The 24,435-nt window shown below is 36.9% G+C and overlaps 1 protein-coding gene across 2 annotated transcripts; it reads right to left on the reverse strand.

Moving 5' to 3' along the window:
• Positions 1-4,160: 4,160 nt before the first annotated feature.
• LOC137395041 (solute carrier family 49 member A3-like) lies at positions 4,161-24,288 on the reverse strand. Of its 2 annotated transcripts, none has more exons than XM_068081828.1 (12): positions 24,210-24,288; positions 16,816-16,968; positions 15,962-16,120; positions 13,970-14,075; positions 12,502-12,615; positions 11,895-11,992; positions 9,481-9,615; positions 9,222-9,336; positions 7,520-7,674; positions 5,640-5,797; positions 5,101-5,201; positions 4,161-4,858 (listed from the first exon to the last, which is right to left on the reverse strand). In XM_068081828.1, exons 2-12 carry the CDS (start codon positions 16,939-16,941, stop codon positions 4,692-4,694), a joined length of 1,434 nt encoding a protein of 477 aa, XP_067937929.1. In that variant the 5' UTR covers positions 16,942-16,968; positions 24,210-24,288; the 3' UTR covers positions 4,161-4,691. The 2 variants fall into 2 exon arrangements, with proteins under 2 accessions (XP_067937929.1, XP_067937928.1); XM_068081827.1 differs by having other exon boundaries at positions 24,151-24,278.
• Between the last annotated feature and the right edge of the window lie 147 nt (positions 24,289-24,435).

Genomic DNA, 24,435 nt, shown 5'->3' on the forward strand with positions numbered 1-24,435 from the left:
AGCCGATTCAGATACCGATCCGATATACCGATCCTAATTGAAAAATAATCCGATTCAGATCTTTTGTGTTGCATAGATAGTTCTTCATTTTATTATGCAAATACAAACATAATGCAAAGAAAACATGAATATTCTTGTATTTATTTGTTTGCATTTATGGAAAAAATATATATACATATTCACATACCGACATACCGTGCATGTAGTAACAAAACAGTCCATGTTTCTTGTAATTTGTAAATAAAGGTAATTACTGTTTGTGGTACAGTTCTATCTGTGATAACGAAGTCCCTCTTCTATTGTTGGATGAACTGCTGTGCCTGTACAAGTTTAGAGCAAATCAATGTTTCTTTTAATTACCGTTAGTGATTCAATTATCTCAGTAAGACGTCTCTTTCTTCCATCATTATCAATGTAGCCAAGAGTACTGAAGGGGGATTGACTTGCCACAGATGTTGGAGGACAGGCTACATACCGATACGCCACTGGGGTTACCGTTTTTTGTACAATACAAACGATCTATTGTATCGTCAGGATCAAGAGAGTGATAGATAACTTTATGCGTCGACTGTTTAAATTACTTTCGTAATGCTAGTAAATAGAAATATTACACTGCGTTCTTTTCTCCCATTTTTGTTATCTTGTTCGTGATTGCCTGCAATAAATCCTATCGCTGTAATTGAGAAATACCACACTTTTTGTTTACGTTCTGGCTAAAAAGTTTCCTTCGCTGTGTTGATCAGGCTATAGACATGAAATAAATTGTGTGGCAGGCCTGATATTCATTAAGTAAAAGTGAGAAGCTCACAGTTGATGATGCTTTTTTATTAGTATAGCAAGCTAAAATACAGTTTTCTGCTAAATGGTTGATCTGTAAAAAGTATCGGAAGGTTCAGATTTTTTAAGAAAAGATCGGCCGATACCGATTCAGATACTTGACACCCATATCGGCACCGATACCGATACCAAAATCGGGGCAACTCTAGTTTAAGCTACTGAAACATCTACAGTGCACCTGGATGCACAAGCATGGGTCAGACCAGCAAGTCACCATCAATCTTTTTGTGCTGAGTTGAAGCAACATCTTCCAATCAAATGCACAATACATACTGAGTCAACTTTCAGAGAGTATATACTGTAAAACCTTTATTTTAACGATATGACGCTTTATTTTTTAACCCTTCTCTATTAATAGTGGCATTTAATTTGAGATGGCATTCAAATAAACGGTGGCGTGGTATTTTTCGACTTAGTCGCCAAAATTTTGGGAAGATAAATTGAACCCTTGTTGGCGAAACGATGTTGATGTCACCTATATTTTACACTCTTCTTTGGGAGATCAACATAAATGCAGTCAGCCTCAACATTTTTACTAAACTGTTTTTCATACACGTTGAACTATCAGACGGAATTAAACAAGGAACTACTTTGAGTATAAAATGTTAGCGCTGTGCTGTTATTAATTATTTTGATAGTATCACTTTCATACTCATAAAGAAAAAGCCGTAAAGCTTTGAAATTAGAAAACAGACACTATGCTTTTAGTTTTTAAAGACGTTTTTAACGTTTTAATGTTAGAATACGCCATAACAATGGCTGCTATTACGTTGTATGGTGTTCCTGAAGAGTATGATCATCGTTCATCAAAATGCTTTAGTCTTCAGGTAAGATTGTAAACCCCGTTATGAACAAATCTGAAAACGGTGGATTTGGTTTACACCTTATTGATTTCAAATCAGAGAGTAGTTCTGATGATTGTGACGTGACGATCAATCTTTTCAGGTACATCGTCACTAAAACCATGACATAAACAATGAAAAAGACTAATTGTTATTGAGGTAACCGAGTCATTATGAGAACTATTTTGTGAACACTTTTCAATTTATCACCTTCTATTATGGGTTCGAAAAATCAAAGAATGTTAAAGTGGCGAGAAAATGGAGGTGGCGGTCAATTAAATGGTGGCGTTGTATTTTTCAACACTTTTATAGTGGCATTTTATTAAAGGCGGCGTTCAAATAAGAGGTTTTATAGTAATTGTGAGGTAGCAACTGTAACAGGTAGTTTCCCTCACTACTCCATTTAATAAATGACATTATGACATCAAACTTTTTGGTACAATCAGCTCAAGTGCAAGCATTGAATGAGTATTCTTCACCTTTGGTTTCATTCCTGGAAAATGAGAAACCATTCAAGTCGTAGAGTTTTCTTAGTTGTTTAGCATTACTATGAATCACCACTGGTGGTGATCCCGATCGGACCATGAAATTTGTACGTTTGTGCGCTTTTTTATTTTCTACGAATGGTAAGCTACTCCAACAATTAATAAAGTTGTTAAAATAAGCAACTTAGCATCATCAAGTGAATAGAAGAATGTTTAACATGGCGTCCCTAAAATATGTATGCAATGATTAAAGCAGAGCTCAGTTTTTACAATTTATATCTCTCAAGCTTGCAACGATAGTGGCTTTGCAACAACTTCAAGAGAACTATCTAGCCGAGCAATAATCAGTTAGCGCTAGCCTTCTAATTACTAAAAATTAACCTACAATGTGTAATTTATAATGGGAATGCTTTAAGATGGTTGGAAATGACTTTGTAGCGCTTTTCGGCAGTAACTACGCAGGTTTGATATTTTTGTACTCAAATGAAGATGCAGCTTATGAGCTCTGAAACAATCAAGCTATAAAACTCAACAGTAGTATAAGCCTAGGAGTTCTATTCTGTGTAAAAATTGTTTTTGTCACTATAATTAACAAACTTGTTAGTTGATACAAAAGGCTATTTCGATTAAAACAGCCACTAATACTTTGGCAATGTGCAAAAAAATGATTCAAACCAGTCAGCATCAAATAAAAGCAAGCGTGAATTGGCTCAAAAACCTTGTGCAGTGCCCTTTCTCATAAAACTATATTGAGCTGGTGGTATATATGCGATGCCAAAAACTTGGATACAGGAAAAACACAAATAAAAAATATGGACCAAACGTATCAGTATTGGGAAACTTGATTCGATCAAACTTTGGAAAAAGTATCACGACTATTGCATTAACGTTGGTGTTGCAGCTAACTTTCAGACATTTAATACTCAGCAAGATTTTCTAATACGTGTAGATGTATTATGGGAGGGCCAGTCGTATAATTATCAATGTATATGTATTACGGGTTTCTTATAAAACGGATACAAAAGCACAATCGTGCTATCACTTGCACAAATAATTTATTTAAACACTTCTATCAAAATGTTGGCGATCAATCACTGCTGAACCTAACATTAACTTATAAATTATTAGACATGAAACGAAAATGATGGCTAGTCAACGTGAACGATAAAACAAGACCGCGCTCGAAACATGTCAATGAATTACAGACTGTGCGTGAAAACAACTAATTAAATTCGTGGATCGTAGGCTACAATTGTATTTCAACATTAAACCAACTAAAATGGAATCGCGTCGAATTTCCAGTGTGACGATTTAGCGTAGACATCCAACTCCTCGTATTTTCAAGTACGTGTTGGCATACATGCCTTCAAATAAGTACATGTACATGTATGTCACGAATAAAGCACCCGCTTGAATCTGAGCGTTTCAAAAAATGATCTCATTCAAACACTTCATCTTTGAACAGGGCTACTCTACAAAGACAAAAATGGCATCAAATTGTAGCTGGTGTTTTAGCCTTATATTAGTCTTAATTTCATTTGAATGGCACCAATGGTGCAATCACATCCTCAAGTCTATTCACTCAGTGGCTAACAATCCCAATACCTGTCCAATGTACATAGAGCCGTACTTGTTGGAAGGGGATGATCAACAACTTTAGATGATAATTAAGCTCTTGCTGGGATTACTTAGCCAAAATTTATGATTTTTTTAATGAATGAGTATAGGAGAAGTCCATTAAGCTGAATTTTAACTTTTTTGAATGATTACCATGCAAAATATGATTTATCAGTTCCTTTTTGGTTGTACACATAAAAGTTAATATAACTAATGAGCACTGCTTACAAAATTGTCCAGCATGTCTGCCACCTACATAATAGTGCTAATCAGAGCAATTTTCATCGAGCTACTTAAATGCCCCGAATCCAATACTCTGGAGAAACTGTATATATACTATATTCTATAATAATTGGGCTAATATTAAGCTAGTGGTACATCACAAGCAGAGCTTTATTGAACAGGGATAATGGTCTGTATTGTCAGCATGATGTAACCATGCATCAGATGAAAATCAAACAAAATAAAAACTAGGAAAACCCGATATATCTTGAGCCAAATGATGCTATAAAATATTTACAATTCAACCATAAATATGAATGATAACAAATCAGTTATATAAAAGTGAAAGATTGCCCTTTATGAGCAACTGATAGAATAACACCAAAATATATGAGTATGTTATAAATATAGTCTTATTTGCATGCGGAGAAGCATACAATAGCAGGGTTATCTACATGGGAAAATAGAACAATAAATTATTCTGTACTCGTGTGATGTATTATACTATGTATGTGATAGGGTCTGCATATAGAACATACTTGTGCGCAGTGCTATACTGCATTCTTTGGTCAGCGTATAGTATATAATATTTTGCTCTTCTGTTATAAAAAGGAAGCAAGAGCAAACTAGCATCCATTATAAAACGAGCAATCGAGGACTAGAAGGTGAAAAAGCTAACTCGTCAATATCAATTGGTACCAGAATTTGTAGCAGGATTGTCGGAAGAATTGAAATCTAAGATTCGCTCTGCAGCAGCCTCCTGTTCGGCTCTCATGCGTTTATAGCTGGCTTTGAAGAAGATGATGAATGCAGCGGCAGCAAGGAAGGCCATGGAAATAAAGAAGACGTTGGAGTCTACAAGACATCAAAAACTATTGAAAAAACTCGAGTCAAGCTGCTCACCTTCAAAATTATGGTTTCTGAAATTAATTGGCTGTTCTTTTTTACCAAACTGGTAATAATAATTGAGAAAAAAATAATGTCTCGCAAACTCCCAAACTTCATAGCGTCAAACTAAACTATATAGAAAATGTTCATACTTCATTGCATTACCCTATAGCCTTGCGACGTTAGATATTTAAGGTAAGAATACTCACATATGAAGTCCTGAGCAGCCACATTACCAGAGCAGGTCGCATTTGGTATGTTGACAGCTGTAGATTGCATTACTAGCAGGTAGATAATACTTTGAATCTGCCTGCAGTGTAATAAACATAGGCATACAACACAGTGAACTGCGTCATCAGTTCAAAACGTAAAGTAATAAGAGATTGATTGGCTCCACCAGCAATGATATGCCTCAAAGAATCATCCAGGATACAAACATTAAAAACCAATGCACTTACAAAAATGTCTTTAGTTATCAACTTGAAGACAATACTTGTAGAGATACCATCTAAAGATTAATAGCTAAAAATATACAAGCTGATCATCTATTTGGAGGTGTTGTCAAGATGATAAGCGGAAGGTATTCTGATTGGTTAACTGCGCTTGGCTATTTATATCAATGGTAGCTATGCCATGGCTATTCATTCCAACCATCAAACCTGTCAGAGTGAGTGAGAGGCATGCATCAGGTATGTACTTATCCTGATATGTACTTACCTTGATATGTACTTACCATGATTGTACTTACCCCGATATGATGATTAAAGCAGAGCTTGTAGCCTCTGCTACAGGATAAGTAACTTCTACTCCAAGTTCAAGACACAAAGGGTAGAGGCCAAACCCGAAGAACCCAAAGGCACCGACTGTAACAGCTACCAAAGCTTCCTGATGGGAATACCTGATGACCTGAACGACACAATAGCAGTCAGTTTTAAAAAGGGAACTCTAATTGTCCATCAGATAGGCTAAAAGGTCAAAAGGTCACTGTCTAGCTCACATCATGATAAGCTCATGAAATGAAGAAGTGATCAGTGCAAAAAGGACTTCTTTCACAAGAGATTGCTGCAGATGATGCATATGTGTATAATGTGATGCGATGAAAGCAAGTATGCGACCAAGCAGACGAGCAATCATAAAAGTGGACATTTTGATTACATGGCAGACTTACACTGGGAATAGGCAGATGTAGATCAGACCACTTACAAAACATTGCCTATTCATGTTTAATTTGGCTTGACTTTCACACACTTTGACTTTCGTTTCAAGGTATTCCGTATGTACACAGATTTTTATAACTTCTAGTGAGGTTTTACAGCAAGATCACTTATAAGTGTTTGCAATGGCAAATATGTAACCAAAAACATTAAATAAAAGTTGCTAGCTAAGCCTAGTAGGTAGTAACTTACAATAGTGAAAGCTAGCAGGAACTTACAATAGTGAAAGCTAGTAGTAACTTACAATAGTGAAAGCTAGTAGGAACTTACAATAGTGAAACCTGGTAGGAACTTACAATAGTAAAAGCTAGTAGGAACTTACAATAGTGAAAGCTGGTAGGAACTTACAATAGTGACACCTGGTAGGAACTTACAATAGTGACACCTGGTAGGAACTTACAATAGTAAAAGCTAGTAGGAACTTACAATAGTGAAAGCTGGTGGAAACTTACAATAGTGACACCTGGTAGGAACTTACAATAGTAAAAGCTGGTGGAAACTTACAAGAGTGACACCTGGTAGGAACTTACAATAGTAAAAGCTAGTAGGAACTTACAATAGTGAAAGCTGGTAGGAACTTACAATAGTGAAACCTGGTAGGAACTTACAATAGTAAAAGCTAGTAGGAACTTACAATAGTAAAAGCTAGTAGGAACTTACAATAGTGAAAGCTGGTAGGAACTTACAATAGTGAAAGCTGGTAGGAACTTACAATAGTAAAAGCTAGTAGGAACTTACAATAGTGAAAGCTGGTAGGAACTTACAATAGTAAAAGCTAGTAGGAACTTACAATAGTAAAAGCTAGTAGGAACTTACAATAGTGAAAGCTGGTAGGAACTTACAAGAGTGAAACCTGGTAGGAACTTACAATAGTAAAAGCTAGTAGGAACTTACAATAGTGAAAGCTGGTGGGAACTTACAATAGTAAAAGCTAGTAGGAACTTACAATAGTAAAAGCTAGTAGGAACTTACAAGAGTGAAAGCTAGTAGGAACTTACAATAGTGAAAGCTAGTAGGAACTTACAATAGTGAAAGCTGGTAGGAACTTACAATAGTGAAAGCTGGTAGGAACTTACAATAGTAAAAGCTAGTAGGAACTTACAATAGTGAAAGCTGGTAGGAACTTACAATAGTAAAAGCTAGTAGGAACTTACAATAGTAAAAGCTAGTAGGAACTTACAATAGTGAAAGCTGGTAGGAACTTACAAGAGTGAAACCTGGTAGGAACTTACAATAGTAAAAGCTAGTAGGAACTTACAATAGTGAAAGCTGGTGGGAACTTACAATAGTAAAAGCTAGTAGGAACTTACAATAGTAAAAGCTAGTAGGAACTTACAAGAGTGAAAGCTAGTAGGAACTTACAATAGTGAAAGCTGGTAGGAACTTACAAGAGTGAAACCTGGTAGGAACTTACAATAGTAAAAGCCGCAATACAAATAATGGCGCAGGTGAAAAATATTTTGCAAATCTCTTCAAACTTCTTAGTCTTGTCAGCGAGAGCTCCGGTGATGCCGGCTCCAGCCAGCCCAGCCCCTATGTTCACCGCGCTGCATATACCAGCAAACGTGTCTACCAAATATACAAGGTAAAACATCAACATACCGACTTGCATATAGCTGAGCAATAGAAATGACCTACACAAGCTTCCAATAAAACTGTAGTTCTAAGTTCTGTAGTTCTAACGCCAAGGAGTAGGTAGTAGAACTATTTAGCAGTGCGCATTTCACGAGAAAAACGTGCTCATTTCACCAGTCTATGGCATTGTTTAATTGCCAAAAAGGTTTGTGTAATTAACGTAGACAGTTTGAGGCGTAGACCGATTTACAGGTATGAAAATGTGGTACACAGTTTATCAGCCTACATTTTTGTCCAATTACCGAAGGTTTTTCAAATTATCTAGAACATCAGCCAGATTTCTTTACATCTTATCTACAAGATAGGGCGTTACTACAATGCCCCTTTATGACAAGAATAGCCTATTTCTTTATTTCACTCCAGTTTGCATAAAACTTCCAGACGCGTGAATGCCAACACTTGCTTTCTGTTACATATCGCTGTCAAAACCATTCTACATTCACAACACAACCAACTTTCAAACTGTATATTACACGGCAGCTTGCCGTTTTACTTTTAATATTGCATTTCAGAGATATAATAAACATATTTCATTATAGCTGTTGTTAGTTAAATTACGTACAATAGTTTAGGTCTACAGCTTGAATTAATATTTATTTTATTATTGTAAAACATAAGTTTGAGAAAATCAAATCATAAATCAATGACTTACTTTTTAACAACTTTGCTAGGGAGCGCATCACTTGATTAGCTATCAATGATCAAATCTTACAACGCAAAAGAGAGGAGACTAGACTGCGCGACCTTTAATAGATATTGTATACTTATACCAGATATTGTAATATAAACAATTTACCAATTACTCGTATACCTGGTTTCAACCCAACTTTACCTCAAAAATAAATTGTTAGTTACGCTTTTTTAGAGTCGTGCTCCCTCAAATTTATTTTATATCATCTCAAACAAGTCTCATTTACATTATACTCTGTCAATTCCTGCTGAGAACTACTTTTTTAACAACCAACAGTACCCTTTCTTTTATCTATAATTACTTTGGTCGTGGGCTGTATGACAGTGGAATTTCTAGTTACTAATATTGTTTTTGCAAGCAATAGCGAATTTTTTATAAAAATCACAAATTTGAAATTTAAATCAGTGACTGACGTAGCTAATCATCATGCGTTGCCAGTCAATCTTACAGTTTAACCGTAAAGTCTGGCTGGTGTAGAAAGAAACATATTCATATGAATGAACTGATGCAGTGTTTAAATTAGATGGTCACATACTTTAGTTCTAAGATCAAAGATCTTAATCAAGATCTTAACATCTTAACAAAGATCAGTAATGACAGCGACAGACATTAACCAATAGTTGCTCTGACACGCATGTATGTGGAATTAGTAAATAAGTCAGCGTTTGTCAACAACTGTAAAGCTCTCACAACCATTGTTTAACAATTCTTTGCGCTTAAAAAATATGTGAAATAGCAAATATTATGTATAATTACTATGCTAAGAATGTTGCCAACTGTAAGAACCAACCGGAATAGCCATAGGGACAAAGCATTTGTTGGAGGAGTGTGGTGATAGCCGTGTAGAGCGCGATTCCAGCTCCGCAGCATGCCACTACCATCCAATAGTCCTTAATTCTGACAATCTAAAGGAACAGCCAAATACAGACTTATAATAATAATCAATCATTGCTAGAAAGTAATGAAGGACCGTGTTGAAAAAAACAAAAAGATAACAAAAGCAAGGGAAGACAACAGCTGCACAATGTAGCAAATACTAACATACGCACCTGCTTGAGTCCAGCCACAAAGCTCATCGACTCTTCTCCAGCGCTGGCAGAGGGAGGTGTGCGTGGCTTGGATGATGTAACGACAACCAAAGCCAAGACTGCTGCCAAACCAGCTGGACCACAATTGACTGCAAGCTATAGAACACAATTAGTCTTCAGAGTTAATGAATTTCAGCGAATGTGAAAATGGGCAGAGTGGAGACACTGAGAGGCCTCTACCAGAGTAAATGCTTCAAACACTACATAAGATAAGACATCCTGTTAATGATTATGAGTAGGCTCATAATCATTAACAGGATGATGACAACTTGGCAGATTCTGCTCACCAGTTAAATATAATCAGTTTTTCATAGTTCAAACGTTAGACTCAAATCAATTAAATATATCGTGTTACATAAAAATCAAATAAGTAACTAAATCAGAGACCAAAATCTGAGGCCGCAAACAAACTGGACAACTTGCAAGGTTATTGTATTGCATGCCTTTGCCGGTCCAACGTTGCTACGCACAGGCAAGTGCAAACTTGCCTGAAGTAAGCATAGCAATAATAGTTTAAAAATAAAGTTTTAAATTAGCAAATGAAACATAATAAAACTAGAAATTCCATGGCACTGTAGTGCAGTAGGAGTACTGCAATGGTAGCTGCTATGGTAGCTGCAATGTACTGGGTGTTATTATGTACAACAAATAGCAATAATGAGAGGAAAAGATTATACAGTTAAACATTGATAACTCAAACTTCACAGGACCGAGTGAAAGTATTCAAGTTATCAGAGCGTTCAAGTTATCAGAGCACTGTCATAAGTCCATGTATTTATTAGTAGATACATGTACATATACAAACTATAATATAAATCAAAAGCGTGAATGTTTTGTTTCAAATTAAATGCTTCTAATGTAGAGTTTAAAAATTTTTTGTAAGAAAGTAGAGATTTTTCTATCACTTGAAATTTGTTTGTTGTTTTATGTGATGTGACTGCCAGGACTTTTTTAAATTAAAATTGGTAAAACTTGATCGCTGTTGAAATGCTCAGAAAAAAGACATATTTCTCATTTAACCAAGATCAATTTTGCCGATTTTACTTGAAGTTTATGCGAAGGTCACCTCGCTTTTCCTTGCCTTCAAAGGACCATCCCATCGCTAAGCGGATGTTTGGTAAAAATCAATTTTCACTAAACCTTTAGAAAATTCGTTGACAAAAATATTTTGCCGATGATGGTAATAACGAAGCCTACGAACTACTAAAAGTTGAGGTTTATCTCTATGGCTTGGAATAAAGTGAGTGGTAGCCGTTGGGCAAAAAACTGTTCGAGTTAACGAAGTTGAGGTCGAGTTATCTGAAGCAATTTATCATTGCATGGTAACGGACCAAACGAAACCGTTCGAGTTAACCATGTGTTCGAGCTATCCGAGGGCGAGTTATCCATGTTTGACTGTACCACATTTTCGTATCTGTAAATCGGTCTACGGTCTATGCCTCAAACGGTCTACCTTCATTACAGAAACCTTCGGCAATGGGACAATGCCATAGACAGGTGAAATGTGCACGTTTTTTTCGTGAAATACGCACGGCTTTATTGTTCGTTCTACTATCTGTCGCACGGCTTTATGGGAGTTTTGTTGGCTGGTCTTAATTTTGATTAAAAAGGCTTGTCAAATTTTAATGGCGATTTTAGGCCAAATTATTCTTTCTAGTTATGTATAATCTGATCAGATGGGTAAGTTTTAAGATATTGCCGGCACTTTTCAAAGGCTTGGTAACATGTTTAAATAGGTTTATGTGTTTTGTATCATTATTATACTTAAACGACTCCACAGAAAAATGGTTAAATTTTTTGATGGGATTTCAGAACAAGGGTTTGGGTATGGCCATTGACGGATAATTTTCCGGAGTTGTGTGCGCATATGCATTTATTATAAGACTCCCAAACACTCGCATGGCTCGTGTTTGGTCGTGAGATAATTTATAGCAGAAAATATGGCAAAGAATAATAATAATTTTTACTAAAATAAGGGTAGTTTTCGTCTGTCAGAAGCCAGTCAACAGTTGGAAAAAACATTGCGTCGCGTAGGTTTTAGACTCGCAGCTTTCAGAATGGTAAAACAACAGCTGCGACACTCAACTGCTCCCTGGCATATGGAATAATCGATCCGAATAATTGTATGCATGGTTATTACAGCTGACGATCTCTCACAGCACATTAGATGGCCGAGGTAGGGTTACTATTATTGATGTTACTACTGTTATATGCTGCTTATATGGTGCTCATTATTACTGTAATCACCAGCTGCTATAACAGAGCAATGGGTTAACACACTCTGGAGTTATTAGGAGTTAATACTACTATTATTGACAGTATTCTTATTCCTCAACAACATACAATAAGATATACAGAATAAGGAGGGGGCCTACCAAAGTTTGAAATTCTCTGGCGAGAACTGCGTCATTCTCTGTGGGACGGACAATTCCTGGTGAGAGAAGGCTGCCAACTAGAATCCCCAGAGGGTTAGCTAAAAAACCAACAAAGATAATTTGTCTCCTTTTAGGACTCGTCTTCTCTTTTTTGAGAGTGACCAACTACTACACATAATTTCACTCCAACCATGCATCCTCAGACAGTCAGTACTGTTCGATGATTCAAGTAATTCGAGAAATTTTACCAAAAAATATATCCACGAAATATTACTTATTAGAAAACTGACTTTGAAGTTATCCATCAGATGTATTTTTGCATCATTCTATAGATATAATGTCTAGTGCTATATACTGTTCAGGCATGTACTAATGTATTCAACTGGACTCGTTACATATATTCTATAGATATAATGTCTAGTGCTCTTGTCAGTGTTTGTCTTTAGTATTTCCAACCTAAATTGTTGAAACAATATCTGCACATGTTATCATCTTGGATCCATCTCTGTGTCTACTGAGAGCCACTCCCTCTTTACAACTGTTCACTAGTGAGGTTATTATTTGGCGCCATACAGTCACCAAATCGAGAGCAGCGCTGGTTGCTTACCCATAGAAGCGATAGTGTTTGCCAGGGCACGATGCTCCTCCGGAAACCAAAGAGCTGCAAGTTTTGTTGTAGCGAACATGTTGTAAGGTTGAGCAATGGCTGCTATACTCTGACCTAAATATAAGCCAATAGAAAAGATAATGTGAGACAAGAAAAAAAAGTGACTTCTAACAAGCAAATATAAAGAATGCAATGGTGATAACATTACATATAACATGGTGGTAACATTACATATAACATGGTGGTAACATTACATATAACATGGTGGTAACATTGCATATAACATGGTGGTAACATTACATATAACATGGTGATAACATTACATATAACATGGTGATAACATTACATATAACATGGTGGTAGCATTACATATAACATGGTGATAACATTACATATAACATGGTGGTAACATTACATATAACATGGTGATAACATTACATATAACATGGTGGCAGCATTACATATAACATGGTGATAACATTACATATAATATGGTGGTAACATTACATATAACATGGTGGTAGCATTGAATATAACATGGTGGCAGCATTACATATAACAAGGTGATAACATTGCATATAATATGGTGGTAACATTGCATATAATATGGTGGTAACATTGCATATAATATGGTGGTAACATTGCATATAACATGGTGGTAGCATCACATATAACATGGTGGCAGCATTACATATAACATGGTGGTAACATTGCATATAACATGGTGGTAGCATTACATATAACATGGTGGTAACATTACATATAACATGGAGGTAACATTGCATATAACACGGTGGTAACATTCCATATAACATGGTGATAACATTGCATATAACATGGTGGCAGCATTACATATAACATGGTGGTAACCTTACATATAATATGGTGGTAACATTACATATAACATGGTGATAGCATTACTTAAAATATGGGGGCAGCATCACATATAACATGGTGGCAGCATTACATATAACATGGTGGCAGCATTACATATAACATGGTGGCAGCATTACATATAACATGGTGGTAACATTACTTAAAATATGGGGGCAGCATCACATATAACATGGTGGCAGCATTACATATAACATGGTGGTAGCATTACATATAACATGGTGGCAGCATTACATATAACATGGTGGTAGCATTACATATAACATGGTGGTAACATTACATATAACATGGTGGCAGCATTACATATAACATGGTGGCAGCATTACATATAACATGGTGGTAGCATTACATATAACATGGTGGTAACATTACATATAACATGGTGGCAGCATTACATATAACATGGTGGTAGCATTACATATAACATGGCGCTAGCATTACATATAACATGAATATATAGATAGGCTCCAGATATGCCACAAGCTTTATCAATAGAACTAGAACTATGATAGAGTTGAAAATATAAAGAAGACATTCGACTACCAAAAGTTAAACCGTAAGATAAAATACGCACCGATGAACGTAACTACTATGAGTGTGTCAGGAGGAATTACTCCTGGATACGCGCTGAGCAGCTTGATAGCGGCTCCAACAAAGTTTAACCAGGCACCAGCTATGATCTGTAACAAGTTAGAGTACTAGCGGTGATTTGTTGTGGTGGTAGAATAGCATATGATGGGCTATAATAAGATCCTGAACGAGTGCTTCCTCTAATCTAGAATGTCTTAAAGAGCAGCCGAACCTTGGATATAGAAAATTATGTTTTGGTGCACTCATCCCTGTTTAAATCAGCTGAACTAGAAGATGGCAAATTGAACCCTTCATCAGATAACACAAAGTACTGATAAGGCAGATTATGTCATGTGACACAAGAGAAACTCAGCCAGTCTACACTATCACTCGCTGGTCAATGAAGTATACTAATCCTATTAGCAATGGTTAGCAGCACTTATTGTATGACAGCTGATTCACACCAAGTCCACACCCTTTCATGAAGCACACAATCTGCATACAGCACGATGTTGTATCTGAAACAGGGCCCTTTCAAGTTGGAACCAGGCGACAGACTATTAACCGTAACGAGTAGGTTTTGTTTCAAGGAACAAATTATTACATTTCGATACTTATAAGAAAGACTAAATAAGCATCTGCATGTCTATTGGCCATTCGGTAAAGCAGAGGTCCTCAAGCGCGTCACCACTCGTTAAGATGCGGGCAGACCAGTACTAGTTCCTCAGTACTAGGGTCTCAGGAAACAAATAGCACTCTGGTTCATAAGTCTAGACTGCTGTGCATTAACATAAAGCAAGGCTATCTCCCTTTCACACGACCTTCATGTATTATTATTTTACAATTGTCTTTATTCCTGTTGTATCTGCGTTGGCTGCAGCAGAACTATATTGTCTATGTTTCAATTTACCGTACAAGTACATGCTAGGTTATTGGATTAAGTGATGCGCATGGTTTAAATAGAGAGTGATATTTTATCAAAGGATGCCACACTGAAAAGTCGATTAATGAAAATATGCAGAAAAGTTCACCTAACCAACCTGGATACTATAAAGTTAGTTGTGCGCTATGCAGTTCTCAACTAGTAGGTACAACTACAGGCTATATTAATAATACATAAAGTATGTCAACACATTTTACCTTTAAAAGACACAAATGGTCAAATCATTAATTTTGGTCAATCAAATATTTTCAAACAATTTACCAATGTAACAATGCTGTTCAACTTAAACAACTGTGACCAGACACTTTCGAAGTAGATAGTTTAAGTCTTGCCAGCATGCATATCTACTGAGTAAAAGATTAGTCAATCGAAAATTGTTCCAAATGCGCAAAAAGCCAGTTAAAGCTTTCACCTTTACATCTCCTTTTCCGCAAGAGGTACAATAGAACTAGAGCACTGTGCTTATTGCAATAGTACAGAAGAAAATAGAGAAGTGGGTGGGCAACTACTAATTTATTGCTTCTTTAAAATTATTAATATCACAGAATTCACAGCTACTCAAGCCTAGGTTTTTGACTTCCAGTAAATATGATTGTCAGTAAAATTGAAAACCAAGGTTAAACAACTCCTGTGAAAATTTGATGAAATGAATTCCTATTATAAATTCTGTCACTACCAATTTCGGTGTCACTCGCGATGTCTTTAACATTACTGAAAACAAATAAAAATTTTATAAATATATGAAGGCTAGTATTTTCATAACTTTGTTCTGATAAGCACTTTTTTCCATGTGTATAAGACCACCTAGAATGAAAAAGTAGGTAACACATGCATATGTCAGACATTCTCTAAACTTAGCGAACCTTCTAGACATTATCCTTACGAAAGTATAATACCTCTTTCAAGGGTTTGCCCAGCACACGCAGCAGATAAGTTCTGTGTAGTAGATTAGTGCAAGTTATTAGACATGTAAATGGCCAACCAACACACGTTTAGTGAGGTGAGAGCCAAGATGACGTAGTCAAGACATGCACACATTCATGCTAAGCTCACCCCTGCACGAAGACCCAAATGGTCTAAGATGAAAGCGGACACCATGCCAAAGACGACTGAAGCTACCATATAGACCATGGCGAGGTAGTTGACAACATCAACACTAGTGTGGTAGAAAGTAGCGGAAAGATCGGCTATAGATGCGTAGGATATCCATATCTACAATATATTCAATGAAAGCCATGAAAACGCATATTAAATTTTTGAAGAGTTGAAAAGTTACTGACAAGCCTCTTCAGCTGATGAGAGACCACTCTATAATAAAGAGGCAACTCTATGATAAGGGACAACTCTATAAGGAGCAACTCTATGATAAGGGACAACTCTATAAGGAGCAACTCTATGATAAGGGACAACTCTATAAGGAGCAACTCTATGATAAGGGACAACTCTATAAGGAGCAACTCTATGAAAAGGGCAACTCTATAATCAGTGCCAACTCTATGGAAATGACAACTCTATGATAAGGGAGAACTTTATGATGAAAGAATATTCTAGGAAATTAAAACATCAGTCAGCCTTCTGAAGTAAGTTATACCGACTTTAATATTAGGGCAGCACGTACCATGTCATATTGCATAACAGTCTGAGACAATGCGAATGTAGTTAAATCGCAGGCCATTGAGTATATCTCACAGCTTGATAACCACATTTTCAATGCTTCCCTTGAAATCGTAGAAAAAGTGATAGTTACATCGCAGAATGGCAGTTATTTAGCAAACAATCTGTTTGCCATGATAGAGTTAAACCAGACATAATCATACGTTTGTCCAAATGTTCAGCTAAAATTTGATAGAACTGATAAAAGGAAAAACTGTAGAATTTCACTCTGCCATGACATTGAGAGAACCTACCATAGCATTGGAGCATTGGAGAAGCGAAAGCACAAAAAGTATAAACCATCGCCTTTTGTATAGTTTGAAAGTGGGTGGCTCATAGTTAGTAGAGAGGGCATCTTCATCCTCCTCGGGCTGACCCATTTTGTTTTTGACGGTCAAAAGGTTGCTCTATACAACAAAGAACAGGTAATTTAGTGATAATCCATAGTGCCACAGTAGTTTCCCTATTAGCCGAAATGTTCAAGTGTTTGTGGAAACACAGAATGTTATTATTCTCATAGCTCTTATATATCATTAAACTCATCCAACTAGTAATGCAGATAAAAAAGACTACAGTTGAGAAGTGAGCAGAATATTTGTTAGATGTGTCTGTGCTATATTTAGCTATTAGAAGATATCTGAGTTAAGTGTTAGGGATACACCTATGGCTGTGCATGGCTACAAAGCTTAGCCTAGTAACACCTACCGGTAACTTAAATAAAAACTAACTAACAGAAAGCACATGAACACAACACTCAGCGTGATGTCATTGTTTTATGTCAATGTCAAAAATGTCAGAGAAAAAATCGGAAGAAATCAATTGCAACTTTGAATCAATTAAACTATATAGACTTAGCCAGACTACTGACAATTAAACTATATAGACTTAGCCAGACTACTGACAATTAAACTATATAGACTTAGCCAGACTACTGACAATTAAACTATATAGACTTAGCCAGACTACTGACAATTAAACTATATAGACTTAGCCAGACTACTGACAATTAAACTATATCGACTTAGCCAGACTACTGACAATTAAACTATATAGACTTAGCCAGACTGACAATTAAATATAGTGCAGAATGTTGGCTTTATGGCTTTACCCCTACATCCTGATGTATTTAAGCAATCACGGTGATGTGACTAGAATGGACATTAAATCGTTACTCAATACAGTTATGGACACACACTTGCAGATTTGAACACCACTATCGTACAACTCCACACAAATACAGATATTGAGTGACACCAAAGTAGGGCGCCACAGAGACTTCAAAGTCTCATCTACACAGGTGTGCCCTGCCACCATTTGGTGATACCATCAGCCTAAATGTGTTTAACCTCATGACTCAAAACATTAGAAACCCTAGCCGAGACTCCTTCTATAACCTACAGACGATGCATAACTGCTGACTTCATAACTGCTAACAGTTTAAAAGACGATCAGGCTAAACATCAGGAATATACAAGGGGTGTTAAAAGGGTATTGGAATTGCTGTTTTAGTTATTGTTTTATTAAAGTAATTAAAGCAAAAAAGTCACAAAATTCTCAGTTAGTGATCTAAATATATGGATCACCCTCAAAATACTCTGTTACTGTCTATACATGTCTGCATCGCTTATACCACATGTCTATGCCATATCTTAAATCCTCTAGTCTTAGGTTGTTATGCACATAAGTTTTGCAAGTTTGAATAGCCAAAATGACCATGAAACAATCTCCTTTTGTTGTAGATTTGGTCTTCAGAAACAAATGGATGGTCCAAAACAATAACACAACTATGTTAACCACTCTTTGGTATTCTAGGCCCTTTGAGTGTGACGTTCTCATGTGCAAACACCATGAGTTTGCACGGTATTGTTCAGGTCTCCTGATTATCACATAATCCTTTGAAAATTTCAAAATCTTTATGTGTACATTAGCTGTAACAGTGGTACTTGCAGGTAGGTACTTGATGCACCAGTTCCCTAGAATCAAAGAACAGTACCAGCAAAGTCTTGACTAAAAGGCTACACATTCGAGCTTTTTTAAGGTGAGGAGACTGTCATTGACATGACTGCGTTTTCGTTTCAGGGTCATACCCGCACAACCATGATCGATAAATCAATAAAGTTAGGATCAGACTCTTGCATTTCTGGCCATTCCTTGCAGACCGTCACTTTACCATCCTTTTGATCGTCACTCAGCAGCTATAGAAAAAACATATCTGAGACATGTCTCATACTCAGATCTTCACTCAAAATGGCGTGAACTTATGCGATTGACCAACTACTACCATTTTTAAATGCCTCTCGCATAGGATCATCCGCTTCTTGCCATCACTGTCCTTCACCATAATAACCGAGCTCGCTAACAATGTAACTCAATGCCGTGGGCCACTGAAGTGTACTACACCTTAGAGATATCCTACTTTTAGTGTAAGTCTAGATGTATTGTTTAGTTCATTATTGTACTTTTTATTTGCTACTGTGCTTTTACTGCTCTTCGCTTAATAAAGATAGGCATTAGCCATTTATACAACAGGCCTTGTCTCTTAGCATGGGAATCTTAGCATATAAAAACCCTTGCGGTTGATAATCATAAAACTTAGGCAATATTAATTGTTAGGCATCAAACGGCACCAATGTCCCTTAACTAATTAAATGTGTTCTATCTCATACAATTATATATAAATGTGCTATTCTTACATTAAGTTTCACTCGCTAACAGTTTCAGTTATAGCCAATCATATTAATCTGTACAATCAACGTTATAACCAACTTGCTGTTCAGTTCAACTCATTATACAGCTAAATACATGTAAAATCAAGCCTGTAATATTATTTTGCAGAACCTGCATATTTTATTGACATATAACCATAAGAAATTACAGATGGCAACACCAAAATATAACTCAACAGGTTATGGGCCCAGGAGCTGCCTACATTTCGATGGAGAGATGCAATCATACAATATATATGAGACCAGAATTTTAAACTACCTCTACTCTTGTGACACTGAAATGCCTGAAGCAATTCTTTCACTGGGTGTAGATAAGCATATTCAGAAAACTTTGCCGATAAGAACAGAAGGGCATACGCAGAGCTAGTACAAGTGCTAGATGACAGATCTCTGCAACTCATCATGAATGACAATGACAATAAATCTTGTGACAATGGCTGTAAAGCTCGTGAAACCTTAAAACAACATTACGCTAGCACAGAAAAACTGAGAATTATGGCATTATATGAAAACTTACAACAATAGTAATGTGAGAAACTGAGAATGTAGCAGATTATTTGATGAGCTGAAAAAGCTGCCACTGAACTGTGATTGGCAGATGAGAATATATCAGACAATCTCACTATCGCTGTTACTAAAAGGGCTACCAAAACATTTCTATTTCGTTGTAGACAATGCTCTTTCGTTGTAGTACATACTCAAATTTGCACAGTAGAAACACAGAGGCTGTGCATGCCCCTGCACATAGCACAGCAATGGCTTCAAATAATTATACTATTTACAAACAACCGCATCATCAATCTGCAATGTCTGTTAAAAACAACCAGCAATGTTTGTCCTATGGATGTACTGACGGACACAAATCAAGGGAGTGTAGATTCGAATCAAAACTCCGCTGTACATACATAAACCAGGAAACATAGAAGACACTTGCTGTGCTAAAAGGAACAAGGGTTCATGGGCACCACCACAGCAGACTACAGCCAATGCTCTGGCCGACTACTCATTTACTACCAGACCAGCATGGCGAACGCGAGTACCCCATCTAATAGTAAAAATGTACACGACCAACTGCTAGTAGATTGTAGAGCTACATGTCCCATCATTAATCGCACCGACAGCTTTATATCTTTTGACAACAAATTCAATACTAAACAACATTACATTCAATTAGCAAATGGCTGCCAAAGCAATAAACTGACAACAGCTAAAGGTGTGGCTGAATTTCACATCACTGATTCAGATAGCAACATATGCAGAATAAAGCTGACTAACACCTTACTGGCACCCGAGTTTCCAACTAGTCTATTCTCGGGGCGTGCTGTCACTGACACTGAAGCTCACATTATATTCACCAAAGGACAGTATGTTTAATGTCACGTAATACAAAATTCAACATAATCAGACATAAGCAACTTTACTTCCTACCAACATGCAGCACCAACACGACATTATGTGTACGAGCCATAGATGAATGGCACAAAACACTAGGCAATATGAATATTGATGATATCATTCAGCTACAATCTGCGACTCATGGCACAACAGTTACCAACAGCAATGCAGGACGCAGTTGTACAACCTGCAAAAAAATCAAAATGTTTTGACAATCAGCTTCATATGCTGATCCACCAGTACAAGCTACAGAGCCTTTGGAGCAAGTACAAAATGAGTATGCGGACCCATAGATCTAGCATCACAGGCAGATCACAAATACATCAGTAATTTGGTCAATGAGTGTTCCAGCATGCTTTTCATATACTTTTTATGTATTAAGGACAAAGCTGCAGAGCGCTCAAAAAGTTCATAGCTGACGCCGCTCACATTGGCAAAGTAATTGAGTTACACAGCGATAACGGTGGAGAGTATGGGGGCAATACATTCGAATCGATTTTACACGACATCGGAATCAAACGCACAACCATCGCTCCATACTCACCATACCAAAATGGAAAATCAGAGTGCTCATGGCACAGCTTGCTGAACATGGCCCGATGCCTCTTTCTGACTCCAAATTACCCAAGTCATTTTGGTCATATGACGTACAATATGCACAATACTTTCGAAATTAATCAGACCAATGCCGAACTGAATCAACCACTTATGAATTATTCACCAACATAAAACCAAACATGAAGAACATTCACAAATTAGGTTCACCTTGCAGCCTACGTCGAAACTAACAAGCAAAACCTTGATCAACGTCGACAACCCGACACCTTTCTAGGCATGAATCCATTAAATCAAGGCCATTTCATTCTCAGTAGTAAGAATAACAGTATTCTCACATCATGCAATGAACACATTGACAACAAGCCGCTGCAAACTAGAAAACCAATGCATAGACTGACAACATCGAGGACACAATCCCTATCCTACCTCACAATAGTCAAAAGGCAAATCTTATACAATCACAAAAACAGGAACAGACAACATCTACACAAAATACCGGCACCTTACAATCGCCAAGACCTCAGAGGAATACCAGACAACCTAAATACCTGGGTGATTATCAGCTGTTCACACACGCCGATTAGGCCTGCGCTGTTTTGAAATTTTTACTCACTTCATATGAAGAAGCAACCAGTTCAGAAGATGCAGATAAATGGCAAGCAGCCATAGACAAGCGCTCTCTGACAGCAACACCTGGCAAATCATGACACTATCTGATGAACGAATTGAAATCAAAGATTGCTGGGTCTACGCGATGAAACAAGGCAAAGGTGGTGAAGAAGTACAGTACAAAGCACGGTGCGTAGCGCGTGGCTATTCCCAGATACAGAGCATTGACTATGATGACACGTATTCACCTATAACACGACTTACATCGAGACGCACACTTGCAGATCACCGCGAATGAGCAAATCCATCGTCATCAGCTAGATGTCTAGAGGGCGTACTTCCACGCTCTAATCAACTAAGAGATCTATCTTGAACAATCTCCAGGTTACAAACAAACATCACCTGATGGAAGCTACTAAAGATGCCCGCTCAAAAAACACTCTATGGGTTAAAGCAGAGCCGTAGTAATTAGCACACATCCTTGACAGACTTTCTCAAGTCACCAAAATTTACCTCGAACGACAACAACATCTGCGTTTACTCAAAGATTGTCAACAACAATGAAGTTATGACATTCTTCAGGATAGATGACATCATTATTGCGAGCAGTGATTTACAACAGATCACCGAAGTAAAACAAGCTCTACACAATCAATTTAGCATGGATGATCGCGGAGAATTGAAATGGTTCCTCTGCAAAGACTTCAAGCCCTTTTTGAACAGATATCAAATAAACCAAGAACATTACATTAACTCCATACTTACGAACTTCAACATGACCGAGTGCAATCCAGTAAGCAAACCAGCAGACAAAGGCACATAACTCCGAAAGCAACTGACGAGGAGTACCAAGCGTTTTTAGCTTCAATGTTCCTGTACAGACAAGTTATCGGTAGTCTCATCTAACTTATGACAACAAATAGACCAGACATCAGCTGGGTAACATCTAAATTATCTCAGTACCTCGACAAATCTAGTCTGCCAAACGTTACTGCTGCAAAACATCTATTTCGATATCTAGAATATACAGGATTCTACAGCATTACGTTTACGCCTTCAAATGAAACTTTCACATTATACATTGACTCTGACTAGGCAAGCGATACAACTGATCATTGATCAACTAGCGGTTTTATAGCTACACTAAGTGGAGTACCAATCAGTTAGAAGACTCGCAAACAGCCTACAATGGCTCTATCTTCTTGTGAGGCAGAATATATATGTCTCCGACAGAGAGCACAAAGGAAGCATTGTATCTGAGAAGCTTCTGTACATTACTAGGTATTCATACTTCAGGAGCTACACCGCTATACTGCAACAATCAAGGTGATCTGGCTCTCGCAAGCAACACTTGCAGTAAGCACAACCGTGCAAAACATATTGACATTCGCTACCACTTCAAAAACGAACGAGTTGATATCGATTATCGCCATGTACCATCTGCCAACAATCTTGCCAATATACTCATCAAATCGCTCCATGCTGCAACGCATTGTGAAGCGATATGTATGCTCCAGATTGAGGGGACATGTTAAGTATCAATCAAGACTGATATCACTTAACTAATTAACTGTATTCTGACTCATACATTTATATCTGCATGTACTATTTTTACATTACGTTTTCCTGCTGATACCTTCGGTTACAACCAATCATCTTAATTGTTACAATCATCATTATAATCAGCTTTTTGTTCTGTTCAACTCGTTATACAGCTAAATACATGTGAAATTAAACCTCAAATATTATCTTACAGAACTTGCATATTTTATTGAAAACTAACCATAGGAAATTTAAGATGGCAACGCCAAAGTAAAACTCAACATTAATTAGCACTTAATACCTGATGTGCTGGTACTCTTGTGGTTAGCTGTCTAACTTGGGCAACTTAGACTCTTGATGGCCATAATTGAGCATTATATACCTTAAATGAGCGCTTATAAAATTGTATCAATTTTATTAAAATACACCAGGCAATCCACTGCATAAGATATAACTCTACCTTGCTTGAATTGAGTGCAACATTGTGTCTATTCTTTATAAAACCCACACGACAACAGTAAAAGTGTAAAAACGCAAACACTAGTACATGCATTTACTTCACAACAGTTTGTTACGCACAATAAATAACTATTGTTTAAAACAAAACGCTTTAAAAATCTGACAACAAATGGCGTAAAAGTAAAATGAGTTTTACAAGTTTGTTTAATCTGATCTTCTGCCCATTTTCATTTATGTCAACAAAGTGAGATGACAATCCTCGCTATTGGTTAGATTTCGAACTGATTTTATTATACTTGCCTTATATAAAGGTTTAAACAACCAGAAAAATCTTAAACCATAAGAAACTATGTACGTACTAGTTTTGATGGTGGTAATAACAGCAATCTTATCTATAATGAACTCTGAAAAGTTCAATTATCTATGGATGTAGCACTGGGAACCAAGTTATGTTAACATGTGGCCCTCTCGGGCTTCACTACACGCCCGTTTTGGTTTTGAGCTTTAACTTCACTCGGTCAAGGCTTTGCCAAGATTCCCCTGGGTCAGGGTCAGAGCCATATAGCTTCACAAGGTGTGAAGATA

Source organism: Watersipora subatra, chromosome 4 (assembly GCF_963576615.1).
Source record: "Watersipora subatra chromosome 4, tzWatSuba1.1, whole genome shotgun sequence".
In the NCBI taxonomy this organism is placed as follows: domain Eukaryota; kingdom Metazoa; phylum Bryozoa; class Gymnolaemata; order Cheilostomatida; family Watersiporidae; genus Watersipora; species Watersipora subatra.